At 42.0% G+C, this 14,000-nt stretch overlaps 1 protein-coding gene across 1 annotated transcript in view; it reads left to right on the top strand.

The window, feature by feature from the left end:
• Window positions 1-13,469, top strand: part of dcn (decorin) — a 22,179-nt gene extending 8,710 nt beyond the window's left edge. The window contains exons 2-8 of the mRNA XM_071519185.1: window positions 857-1,089; window positions 5,600-5,712; window positions 6,969-7,182; window positions 9,016-9,129; window positions 9,812-9,905; window positions 10,641-10,779; window positions 11,879-13,469. Of these exons, the coding sequence (XP_071375286.1) occupies window positions 876-1,089; window positions 5,600-5,712; window positions 6,969-7,182; window positions 9,016-9,129; window positions 9,812-9,905; window positions 10,641-10,779; window positions 11,879-12,079 (1,089 nt within the window). The 5' untranslated portion in view covers window positions 857-875 and the 3' untranslated portion in view covers window positions 12,080-13,469. The remainder of the gene's footprint in view (window positions 1-856; window positions 1,090-5,599; window positions 5,713-6,968; window positions 7,183-9,015; window positions 9,130-9,811; window positions 9,906-10,640; window positions 10,780-11,878) is intronic.
• The last annotated feature ends 531 nt before the right edge of the window (window positions 13,470-14,000 follow it).

Genomic DNA, 14,000 nt, shown 5'->3' with positions numbered 1-14,000 from the left:
ACATTGAAAACAGTAAAAAAAAAAAGAAAGTAATGTGTCCTATAGCATACAAATGAACTTAATCCATTAATTTTGAATAGAAAATCATGCATCCACCCTGCATTATGAAGGCTAATACAGATGGTATTTATTTTTGCTAATGGTGCAGCAGCCAATGCAACTTATTCTTTGTCTGTTGCAAAATCAAACTGGTTGCCACATCTTTTGTGTGCCTTCTGAAGGCTGAAAAAAAATGCTCCTTTCAATGCTGGACCAACAGCAAAATCCTAATAAAACTTTGTATGTTGTAGTTCTAGCATATTCATAATGTTTCCAGACATATCACCAGTTTAGACTCTTGGAATAGGTCATTTTGCTTGCTATCTATACTGTAGTAACTTGATGTAACCTTAAGACCCCTATGGTAAAGTAATATTGCATAATTTTCCCTTTTGGTTTCCACTATAACCCCTCCTCTTTCACCTTTGCCTCAAGCTCACCAGTTAAATAGGTAATTATTTGACCAACCCCACAACATTATTACGCCCAGGCGCTTAGCCTTCTAGCCTCTGGCCTTCCACCTCTCCCTTTGCCCTTTGCCTCTCTGGACTTCACTCTGTCTTCACTCTGTCTCTGTCTCTCTAGCTCTGTTTTCTCACACAATGTCCCTCTCTCAAACTTTTTTCACTGTTACATTTTGAGTCTCCCTAGACTCTGCCTACTTTCTTTCTGCAATGTGTTTTTTGGGGGGTTATAAACCTCCACAGATAGACGCATATTTTGTTTTTTTTAAAAGTGAATGAACTAAAGGGCCAACCTTCAAATTAAATTCAAAGTGCATCTGCCCTAACCTTTGACCTGTGCTGTGTTCCCCCAGGCTCCCTGCCAGCAGCACCATGAGGTCGGCCTGTCTCTCTCTGCTCCTGGTCACCGCCTGCTGGGCATTGCCCTTCCGCCAGTCCGGCTTCCTGGACTTCATGATGGAGGACGATGCGGGATCCGGTCTGCCTGACCTGGCCAGAGTTCCAGAGTTCCCTCCCATGCCCACAGGACCCAAGTGCCCCTTCCGCTGCCAGTGCCACCTGCGCGTGGTGCAGTGCTCCGACCTCGGTAAGACAAGGCCCTTTCCCACTGATGGTCATTATGGACTATATGATTAAAGGTGCTATGTGTAGCATTTTAATGTCAACAAATCATTACCCCATAAATTTTGAGACATTAGTATAATTACTGTAAACAAAGGAAACATTGTGTACCACCGGGTTGGATTTCATGGGAAATCTGCTGGATTGTTTACAGAGGGAAATTGATTTATGGCACAGAACAGGGTGAGTGTGAAAGGCTGATGAAAAATCACTCCCAACATGTTACTCCTCTTCAGTAAAGCCAATGAGAAAACAAACGCACATGGAGCCGCGCCAGGGAGTCGGAGGGGGAACAAGTAGCAATATCTCATAACATCCAGCAACAGGTTTTATGGGAAATGTGGTCTTAATTTTGAGAAGCACTACCACTACCACTGGAGTGAGATAAATATTAACAATCGCCTTGATCCTGATCTCATTTGTTTACAGTAATTCTACCAAGGTATCACAATTCATTTGACAATGATATATTGATGTTTAACAATGCTACATACAGCACCTGTAAGTTTAATCAATAATAATTTAATTTCTACATATTCGCTTCATCAGGTCACATCCATTTTATAACTGTACTTTATCCAATCCTCCATTTTGTGTTCTGCCTTGGATTCCAAACAATTGAGTTCATTATGATGGGTCTGATGGTGCGGTTAGATGGATGCATGTACAGTAGTTTTACTGTAGTTTTACTGTGCTGAGTCATATCCCCGGTTTTAGGGAGAGATTAAGTCACGCAATTTACAAGCTCGGTCTGCCTAGTTCCCATAGAGGTGTCTCCTCCATCAACCCAAACCCAAAGAGATGTTCAAAGGGTGCATGCTGTTTGATCTGCCCGTCATCAGCTTGTGAATTCTTCCAGAGAACATCGCCCCGGTGCAGACTGCTTTAAATGCTCACAGATGCTGTGCTTCTCTTCCTGTGACAATTACATTATTTGACCCATTTTGGGCTCTTTTCTCATTTTCCTAATTGTTTTCTCAGACGATGAGGGCGATTAAAGGTTAGCCTGAGCTTGAGAAAGTCCAGAACGTGTCCCAGTTTCAGCGAGCACAAATGTTCCGAAACTTGTTTTTCATTGTAAAGTTTACACTCCAAGGTTAAGAGGCTACAATCAATTAGTCAGCGTTTCGCTTCAGGACAATTACAATTTACTCGATTGTCTCCTTCATTGTTTAGAGGTTATCAACTTTGTTTGTCTAATTTGATGTTTAGTATACACAGTAGCTTGAGTCATCTCAAGCTTTGTCATGGAAAGTCCCTGCCCTCATTTTTTCCTGCATATTACATAAAAGTGCATTTCTTCACCTTTGGCTTTTGATAGGTTTTGGCTCTGCTTTTGTTTTGAAAGGGAGGGGCTCAGGCTAAAAGGAGGCAGACAAAGACTAGGGGGAGTGAAACATGGACAAACTGAGAGAAAAAGAGATAAAAGAGTAGACAGTCGTAATATATCAGGATATCCAACTATCCAACAAACCATTTTAATTTACGGAGGATAACAATGCCAGCTTGTTGGAAGGAAAGCTTTTGCAGTCGTTAGATTCAGGACGACAATCACTGAGAGTGCGAAGGGTTAGCAGAGCATGCAGACAGACAGGAACACACCCATGCATACAGATCAGCAGGTGGCTGGACAGTGCGACAGACAGACAGGCGGTCAGAGAGAGACAGACGGAGAGAGTGATGTTCAGGAAAAGGGCCTGGTTCCATTACCTCAGCGCTCCAGCCGGGGCCCCAGCTAGCAGCAGCCGCTCCCTGGAGACGGAGCTCCAGAGCTGGATTCTCATCTCCGGCGTCGGCCCCGTTGGCCCGGAGCCTGCATCTGTTCCCCAGACCTGCTGGCATGCGCACAAACACACACACACACACACACGCACACATAGGGACACATACACGCACAGGAATATGCATATACATTCAGACACACACTCATAAGAATACTTTTTCTACACACACACACACACAAGCCTGGGCGAGAAAGTGAGAGTCTGCTCACCATCCCAAAACACCCCTTTGCTTTTGGAAAAGTGGATTTTTTTTTTTCAACCGGTTTGCAGCTGGCATGGCTACAGCTAAAACACTCGATAGAGAGAAGTTAGTCTAGGGTTTAAATGAGCTGTGAGTACATTCGCCAGCTCTGTTAGAGAAGGATTATTGCTGCTCCATAGAGCCATAAAATGTCTCTATTACTCTAAATTTGTCTATGTGTAGTGAGTGTGTGTAAGGTCTCAGTGTATGCGTGTGTGTAAGTTGTATGTGTGCACATCATATGCGCCCTCGCATGCGTTCTGAATGACCAACCGAGAAATCCAAACTCACTCAAATCCCTTGAGGCAATCAGGCCTTTGATGATCGAGCCAGATCGACACAATTCTCCCCTAGCTCTCCTCCTAAATCACAGCGCCAGACAAGGAGAGGAAATTACATAAACAATGTCATTAATGCTTGGATGTGCTGAAAACAAGACGGCCGCAGTCTGGAGCAATCATACGCTTGATATCCCAATCACTTCGCTTTCAAATAGAATGATTAAAAGTGACTACAATAGGGGGGGATCAGACTCGAAAGTCCCATTTCTCTTGTCCATTTCCTGCCAAAGCGAATGAACAGTCAAGTTAGTTATTACAGAGAATGGGGTGAATGCTCTACAATCAGCCATGATTGAGCTATCAATGCATGTCGAGAGTATTAAAAATCGAGACATTGACCGAAACATGACCTTCATTTGAATCACTTAGACTCAGCAGTCTTTAAATGTTATTGTCATCATTGCATAGCCAAACGCCACAACAGTGCTCATCAATTTGATTCATATGACCAGGTGTTTGTTGTGGTGTGCTATATTTGGTAATTGGACGTTGCACACTCCTGCAGCTTGAATTAAGAGACACAATAGATGGTACTCAGTATAGGACTAGACTTGCTATCCATATCTTTAAGTGTTAGTGGTAGTATTAGGTAAGTATTTTGAACAGGAGGGAAAACATTTGAGACTAAACAACTCAGCCAGGCCTTTCTGACACCTGAATAACAGATCTCTGACCTATTTCCAACGCCTCAATGATACTACACACACAGACAGACTCCTTCTAAACTGTTTACAGTGGCTATAATGTCTTCCATGACTGCTAAGAAAACACCATATCACATGACTCCTGTGACAGTGCTGAGAGAGATAGGAAAAGAGGCAAGAGATAATATTCAAGAGCCGTAAAGAAGGCTGTCAAGAAAGAAAGAAGAGGTGTAAAAGTAGGAGAGATATACAGTACGCTGTAATGAGGGTGTTGACCACAAACAGCTGTGAGGGATTGTGGCTCCTCCTCTGCAGAGTTGGAAAAGCTGACAGAAAAGGCAAACCTAGCTGAAAATAATGTTTGGGTGAGCGATGCAGAAGCTGTCCAAAGCTTTTAAAGCCAAAATGTGTCCACGCATAAATATGTGCACCTTGGAAGATAGTAAGTGTAAGCCTCTTATGTCTAAACAGTTTATTCTACGTCTCTTCCTCTGAAATGTAAACTGCCCATTGTGGATCTCCGTCAGCCTATTTTTTTTGTTACCCCGGGATTCAAAACAGCATACACTGTGACTCTCAGCTTTGCCAGCTGCCTTCGCTCATTTCTTCAAAACAGTCCTGTCAACCCAATCCGTCTTACCGTGCAGATGCCATTTTCTGTGTCACAACACCCATAACACGCTATACTGAAGTCCAAGCAAAACGGCGTTTAGCGTGAGCTCAGTGTCCAGGTATGCGGCGATCGACTTACTCCAAAGGAAATTTGTTTCAAGGTCCATTTCCACCATGTGTGCCTTGGAGCACATTAGATGGTTATTTGGTCTCTCTGGAATGTCACCATAAAACACATTCTGCTCTAGTTTCCTATGATTGGGACTTTATGTGGTGTGTTGCGTGGATGAAGCAGACTTTGTGTTATTTTGTGAGTGTCATTACGAAGGTCAATGCTCTGTGACCTCTGTTCCTACTCCCTGCTCTGCCAGCATCCACGCAGTTCACAGCAGATCTCAAAGGGTTTGGATATGGGGGGGTCTGTGTTTGGATGTTGAGTGTGCGTTGGGGTGAGGGGGGGTTGAGCAAATGTGGTCATGGCATAGATCAGATTATCTGTAGATTCTCAGTCGCAACATATTACAGTTCAAACCACAGAACTGATTGAAATCTTGAATTTCAAAGACTCCAACCATGGTCAGTGGGCAGCTGGAGACCAGGAGGCAGCCATTTTGTGTCCGTTTCCTGTTGAGGTCACAATGTGGTTAACCTCTCGCCACCAGAACCAGGGCTGTCAGTCCCGCTTCACCTCAAACTCCATTTTCCATCAGACTGAGTGTACAGCTGCAGCACAGTAATGGGAGCTGTCCCTTCTGCTGAGCCAACTTACACTTGCATGCCACATACACAACACACACACACACATATATAATACAACGTGTCATCTAATAATAGTCTAATAATTCACCTTCAGGTCTGAAGACAGTTCCTGAGGACATCCCAGATGACACCACCCTGCTGGACCTGCAGAACAACAAGATCACCGAGATCAAAGAGGGAGACTTCAAGAACCTCAAAGGACTCCATGTAAGAGACACTTTCCATTCAACTGTAGACATCCACACTAGGTTTTCTAATGTAATCTCAAAGAAGAGCACGCTTGAACACTTCGGTGTTACACTTCAACAGATAAGATGAAACTTTAATGATCCCCATTGGGAAACATCTTGTATCAATCTGGTTTAATGCAAAATGTTCATATGCTATCAAAATATGCCCAAGTTTGAAACTTCTTTACAAGTAAGAACTCCAGTAAGCTCAAGATCTCGCACTTTGTTGGCCTTTATTGTTCTGTCCATGCAAAAGTATGAGGAGAAAGTTGCCCCTAAGAATGTTGGCTATAGGAGGAAGTGGTAGTAATCAGATTTATATTCTGTGTGTGTTTGTGTGTGTGTGTGTATACTGCATGCTTTGGTAATTGCATTGCCAAAACACATTTTCACCTTACACATTGAGAAGCATAACCTGACAAGAGTTCTCATTAGCCCTGAAACATGGAGCCCTCCCCTCCATCTAGCTACCCATAATGCTCCTCTCCTCCAACGTTTACCATCCAGAAACATTGAATCCGGGCACCACCACTCCCCCAGTCCCCAGGTGCATGGAAACTATTCACCCCTAGGCCCTACAGCCTCACGCCTCTAAACTCCTATAGCTTTCTTGCTTGCAATAAATACCTCTGTCTGACGGCCAAAGCTGTTTCCACTGTAATGTAATTGGCCTCTCAAGGGGAACGCACCGCATACCTCACATTGCCTCCTGTCTGCTTACGTGAGAGTGGAACAGCAGGAGTGAGATTTCTCTGAAATTGCATCAGGGTTGACTCTAGGGTCGACTTGAACTTGGCCCTCCATCTGGGCTGCCTGGGTCCAAGTACGATAAACAATTGCTCAGCTCAAAATATCTTTTATTCAGAGAATCATATCCAGAAAGTACAGATTTGTGGGAAAATTTGAAGATTCATTGTTGAAATTTTGACAATAATGGCACTTTCATTTCATCAATTAGATACGACTGAATAAAGAATAGATCTGATTTACAAAAAAATATTTTCTCAAGTGCTGTAAACTGTAAGAAAGTTTAACTCGACTTCATAGAGGAATGAAGTGTCTGATGCCAGACTGAATGCTATGAATTTGTCTCTTGATGCCCATGGTGGCGTGGCAACAGTGCTGCGGTGAAAGAAGGAATGTGGTCGCACTGCACCATGAAGCATAAACATTAACATTTGTTCAGTGCTTGCATCTCATCTAAGCCTTTCTCCCTGACTTTCTCCCTCACAGGCCCTGATCCTGGTGAACAACAAGATCACCACCATCCACGCCAAGGCCCTGAGCCCCCTGACCAAGCTGCAGCGTCTCTACCTGTCCAAGAATATGCTGAAGGACATGCCCGCCAACATGCCCAAGAGCCTGCAGGAGCTGCGCATCCACGAGAATGAGATCAGCAAGATCAAAAAGGCCTCCTTCCAGGGCTTGTCCCATATCATCGTCATGGGTATGAAAATAAAACCCCTTGCTGGTTTGTCTAAGTATGGGAGTGTTTGTTTGGACAGCATGGGCAGTTTGGTGAGTGTCTCGCTGGCCGGTACACTGACAAGGGAGGACATGTGGTGTTTTGATATCTTGATTTAACCTAGAGTACATTGTAGCAGGACTGTATCACATAGTATTTTCATACAGCCCAATTTGATGGGATTTATTGCACCAGGATAATTCAAATAGTGTAATTAAGTTGTCAGTCATAGGACAGTATGGTACATTTACTCTCAAATACTTTCCTCAGACTGTATTTGTGAGTCTTCTGGTACTTACTGTGTTGTCTTACATGTCCCACCCATCTGGTACTCTACTACAGTGGTGGAAGAAGTACTGAGATCTTTTACTTAAGTAAAAGTAGCAATACAACAATGTAAAGATACTCCATTACAAGTAAAAGTCCTGCATTCAAAATCTTAGTTAAGTAAAAGTACATAAGTATTGGCAGCAAAATGTACTTAGAGTATCAAAGTAAACGTACTCATTATGCAAACTGTCCCCATTTAGAGAGTTATGTTTTTCATAAATTATTGGAATATTAATACTGATTTATTGACATACATGTACATGTAAGCAGCATTTTAAAGTTGTCAACGTGAAGCTAATCTTAACAATTTAGCTATACTTTTGGGTAGTCTAATCAATAACAATGCTATTTTATAGTTATTTTATAAAGATGATCAAATGTTTTAAATATAAAATATTGATCTGAAAAGTAACTAGTAACTATAGCTGTGAAATAAATGTAATGGAGTAAAAAGTACAATATTTCCCTCTAAAATGTAGTGGAGTATAAGTACAAAGTAGCATAAAATGGAAATACTCAAGTAAAGTACAAGTACCTCAAAATTGTACTTAAGTACAGTACTTGAGTAAATGTACTTAGTTACTTTCCACCACTGCTCTACTAAAACAAACACTAAGTGTTATTTGCAGATACAACATGACCCAGGTCTTCAATGACAGGTTTTTCTTCTGTTAAGACAGCTTCTGTTGTCTCAGAAAAGAGATACCTTCTCCACTACAACAAAAACTGAGGAGGGAAGCCAATTGTTGGTTGATAATTACCAACATTTGATTTCTGAGGCAGATAGTTAAAGACATTGACTGAAGACATCCAGTGTCAGTGTTGAGTGTCTTAGTGTAAGTGGTGAGTTGCAGAGTCAGTTAGTTGGTGGCCCGCCAGCGATTGCCTACAGAGACCAGAAGGAAAGTTTGATTCATGGGGTTCACTGTTGAGACAAGACTTACACTGTACAGTTTGCTAGTGATGATGTACTACAGACTAAAATGTGACATGTATATGTGCGTGTGTGTGTGTGTGTGTTTGGGGTGCTGGTAGTCTGTTAATGCATGGTTGCACAGCATCTGCATGTTCTTGACATTGGAAATGAATCACAGATTCATACTTGGCCACTTGGCACTTCCTCGTCAGACCTCCCATTCCACAGAGTATGAAGCGTCCTCCTGTAGCTCATTAAAGCTGGACTAAAAGTGGAGTGAATCATCTCAAACGCACTGATCCAAGGATTGTAATCCCGTGACAAATCAGAGAATCCGCATGCTAAAAGGCAGGGTTGCAAACACTAGCAATACTGTGGCCAAAGACACTGTTTACTCCTGACTCAGCTCTATGTTCCTGTAACACAGGAGAAGAATTAAGTGGATAGATATGGTCCATGACTGTTGTTCTCTCTCTCTCTCTCTCTTTCTCTCGATCTGATTATCTCTGTCCCTCTCTTTCCGTCCTACTTTCTGTGGTCTCGATCCCCTTTTCATTCGTTGTTCTCAGAGCTCGGGTCCAACCCTCTGAAGGGCGCAGGAATCGAGGCTGGTGCTTTTGCTGACCTGAAAAAGGTCTCTTACATTCGCCTTGCAGACACCAGCATCACAGAGATCCCCAAAGGTACAGTTCTGATATTGATTTCCTCTAATAATTCATAAACTAAGGGATTTGGTTTTATCCAAGTCCTGTCCAGTCAGGCTCAGCCAAAAACAACCATCTTCTGTCACAAGAATGCATGCTTGGATTCAAGTCCACGGCAAAACAATGGAGTCAATGTGAAAAAACATTGAAAATGAACTGCATAGTAATTCAAAACTGCCTTCTCTCAGTGTGGGAACATTTTTGCCATATTTAGTAGAAGGATAAATGTAATAAGGAGCCTTTGCACAAATAATTTGGATTCAGTGGACTTGGAGAGAGCCACTCCTTGATCATCAGTCTGCACTTGTTATTGCAGCAGAATTCATTTATCCATTAGCAAAGGCAGAGGTATCAAATGTCCTTTTTTATAGCAACAGGCTCTTTAAATGAAACCAAACAGTTTTGTTTTTCCCAGCTATTCCACTATACCTCTTTATTGAGATGATAAATTAAAACCCTTAACTCCTTTTAATGCCGTGATGTAAACTGCTAACACTATCAGATAACTCATGGATGTTATCAATTAAAATAACCACATTAAAAGTTCTACTCAGCTGATTTTTAAAGAATGTTGAATGACAAGAAACTACTAAGGTAGATGTTACTGAAGTTACCCCTTTGTTTTGGCCGTCATAATAATCCATGTCCTGTGGGTTGCCAGGTCTGCCCAACTCTCTCTCCGAGCTTCACCTGGATGGAAACAAGCTCACTAAGCTGACCGCTGACAGCCTCAAGGGCCTGAAGAACCTGGCCAAGTAATGAAACTTCTGATATATCTGGTGGACTCCCTCTTTCCAGTATAAAACTTCTCTCATGATTTCTATTTGACTTTCTTGACTTTAACACTATTTTGTGAACACAAGAACATGCATTTCTCACTCACAGTTTATCACCCATCTTCTCTCTCTCTCTCTCTCTCTCTCTCTCCCTCTCTCATGTTCTCTCTTGCTTTTTCACTCTCTGGCTTTAAGGTATTAGCTTTACTTGGAACGCTGGCCCATTAAAAGGGCATTACCTTTAAAGTGATTTATAACAAAACGTAGACCTAAACAGTAGTTTCTGGATAATCAAAATAACTGGTTTGCTCATAACATTTGGATACACTGTGTTTATAAGATCACCGCTCAGATGGTGGGGAAAATGGCATTCCAAACTAGAACAAAGAAGACTTTTATGCAGCACAAGTAGTTTATGTTGGAGAGGATATGGGCTTACCGTGCCTTTTATTTTCCATTTGCTCATAGTTAAGTAAAAGACTAGGAAAGTAATGTCCTCAATGACAGGTGTGTAGATTGTTTTCCACATCCTCATTTGCCCATATGCATTTATCCCACTGACACCAAATTAATTCAACCATTTATTTCACTATTCACTCAGTTTATGCTCTTTCTAGGGCAGCACAGCTTATTGGCTCATGTATATTCCCTTCCTGTTTCTTCTACACATTGACACATTTCCTTGTCTCTCCTACTTGCTGATTTCTCTTGCAGGCTGGGACTGAGCTACAATGAGATCAGCTCTGTGGAGAACGGCACACTGGCCAACGCCCCCCACCTGCGAGAGCTGCACATGGACAACAACGTCCTGACCAGCGTTCCTCCCGGCCTGCCCGACCATAAGTACATCCAGGTACAGAGAGGTTCCATATACAGTAGGGGATAGAGTTACTTGTACTTCTCAGCGTCATTAATTTGGGTTTGAATACACAACATGATCACAAGGAGACAGTTATTCCAACCATTGTTACTCATTTTTTTTAGGGTGCAATCACACCTCCAGTTCATTTTCTTTGGTCTGAACTATAGAGGAGAAGTTTACTTTGTTGCATTTTTGTATTTGGTTTGTTTAGGTTCACACTGCCCAATTACAAGCGAACCAGGGCTTGTAAACAAAAGTCACATGGACTCACTTAGCTTGTTTATTGGACAGAGTTTTGGTAGTCTATCATCCCACGAAGTTAGAGATTTTGGCGGCTTGGGGGAGCCGAAACAAAACCGATTCCAGTCCCAGAAACATTAGCTTTAGTCTGCACTCAGTTCATTTTGTTAGGCTTTCCAAGCATGAGTAAACTACCCACAAAACCTTGCATTTTGGGGTCGTTTCCTGTAGTTGGTTGGATTATATTTTGACTCCTAACAAACCAAGACTTGCATCTCTTGGTGAAGTTTTGGTGCCATTGAAATTCGAATGGCATTGTTCTCAGCTGTCATAACAAACCAAAGGAGTAAACACTCTAGTGTTCAAATAAACCACTCCAAACATGCTTGATGTGAATGCGCCCTTATTCTATTACTCATAAGCTAAGCTAAGCTAAGCTAAACTAAACTAAGCTAAGCTAAGCTAAACTAAGATAAGACAACATAAGATACAATAAGAGCAAAATTGGGACATTGCAGCATCAATAGTAACAGGATACAGCTAAATAAAAACGAATATAGCAAATAGGGATATTTAAACATAACGCAACCAACAATTACACTATAACATTATAAGGATGTGCAAAATAGCAGTAGAACATCCTGAAGCAAAGAAAACACCTATATAAGGTTGAGCGTCCTTGAGTATTTCCTGTGTAACTCATTTGTTAACTTATTATTATTATCTTCTTTATTTTGGGATAGCTATTTTGCTATGTGTTTACTGTAAACATTCCAACAAGCCAACCACCGGTGCCATCCAAGTCCTTCTCAAAGAGTGAACATTGTCATTATTCAAATCCCTTCTCCAGGTGGTCTACCTCCATGCCAACAAGATTGCTGCTGTGGGAACAGAGGACTTCTGTCCTCCTGGTTTCAACACCAAGAAGGCCATGTACTCTGGCATCAGCCTGTTCAGCAACCCTGTGCCTTACTGGGAGGTTCAGCCGATCACCTTCCGCTGCGTCTTCGACCGCTCCGCCATCCAGCTCGGCAACTACAGGAAGAAGTAGAGCATCCCGCCCCTCTAAGAGGAAGTGTGTGTTTGCGAATGAGCGTGTGAAAGTTTTGTAAGTGTGTGTGTTTGACCACAGCCCCACAACACTGACCCCCAACACAACCCCCTGCCTCCCCACAAATGATGATGTCATTAATCTACGCGCTCTTTCCGGTGACTCTGACATGTTAGAAAACTCTAGTGGACATTGACCTCCAACACAACATTTCACTTTCAAGAACGGTGTTATTCAGTCATATCCACAGCTTCCAGGTTGGTGCGACAATAGTGCCTCCAGCTTACAGCTATCACCAGCATAATACTATGGCAACGCTCTCACACACAGTACATCATTATTAGGAACCATCATCATATCAAATCAATTCATTCCACTTCACTGAGCATTAACATTGCAAATAAGTTCTTGCCTTCATAACACGTGGTTGCAATATTGTTTCAGATTGTGTGCAATTCATTTGGTGGACAAAATGAAATTCAGCAACAAAGAGAAAAAAAACGTAACCACTTTAAAAAAAGATCTCAAGCTATCAAATTTCACTTGATGGAAAATGTTACAAAATTCCTGTTTGATAAATCGCAGGCTTTCTGGATCTTTAGCCATCGTATGAATTATAAGAAGGCTGGCCTGTAGAGCAGGCAGCAAGGGGTTAACTTGTGTTTTACAGTACCTTTAACAACTGGTATACTAGAATGTACTAGATATTACCTGTGTAGTAGGAATAGCATTCAGAGTGTAACATTACCATGCTGCACTCTTTGAAAGAATTTTGAATTTCTATTTGTATTGTACTCAATTCAAGTAGAGATAAAAGCAACCGTGACTTCTATCACATTGTGATTTCTTGTGCTTGCTTCAGTGTTGATTTAGTTCTGGGTGTTTTTACAATAGTTTTACGATTCTCTTCATCACATTCCATTCCCTGCTCCTCCTCCTGGTATGTAATATTCCATAAAACAAGGTGAAAATAGCTTCTAAAGATGTAGAATAAACCATATATGTTTTGAACAGAAGCCATTCCCAAAGATTTATATGCATGCTTTTTTTTTTCCTTTCGACTTGAAGCAGGTGGTTTCTGGAATCTCTTGTTAATGCGTGTATGTATCTCCGTTATTGTTTCCCTGCCCTTTATTTCTTTTTTTAAGAGTCGAGAAAAATTGGAGGGTGGATGTGAACTGGCATGCCCACGGCACCCATGTTGGTGTGAATGTTGTATGTATAGACGCTGTATATAAATGCTGTATAAAAAACCTCTCATTGCTTAAAGGCACAAGCACTTACCATAGCTCAGACTTAATATATCAGCAACAAAGGTGTTCCTCTTTTTTTCCGGAGCAGGGGCTCCAGCTAAGGTGTCCTGAACAAAATAAAAATACTAATGGAAAAAGTAGCAGTTTTTGATGGGTTTAACAACCAGAAGTCACATGATTATCAATGGCGTGTATGGAGAGTTATGCTCCTGGTCACTAGATGGCACTGCAATAGCTACAGCGCAATGTGAAGAGTGGAGCAGCTTCCCGGCGAACAAGGTCAAGAGGAGGAACAGGTGAGATTTACTGAGAAGCAGGTGAGAAATCACCATCACTTTTACCAACACACACACACACACAGAAAGTGATACACCTGCTGTGGTTGGATACATTCAGGTCTACACACAGCCGGTGAGAGGACTGACTGATATCCTCAGAGATATGAGAAGGGAGATAGCAGCATGAAGAGGGATTGAGTATGATGTTGACAGACTGACAACTTTGAATCTGCTTTGTGATCGTATCAGAAAATCACTTAAAGCAATGCCAACATCAGGACGTCCTGTATGGGTAGGAGTGGATTACTCTGCTGCCCAGGCAGAGGTCAAGGGGTCACAATACCCTTTGTGTGCTTGCGGGTGCATGTTGCATGTTGACTGCTGCTAGGA

Source organism: Centroberyx affinis, unplaced genomic scaffold (assembly GCF_046629955.1).
Source record: "Centroberyx affinis isolate AG114_WGS23_722 - 3 ecotype Tasmania unplaced genomic scaffold, CSIRO-AGI_Caff_v1 ptg000671l_1, whole genome shotgun sequence".
Lineage (NCBI taxonomy): Eukaryota > Metazoa > Chordata > Actinopteri > Beryciformes > Berycidae > Centroberyx > Centroberyx affinis.
This window is presented reverse-complemented; position numbering and strand designations above follow the sequence as displayed.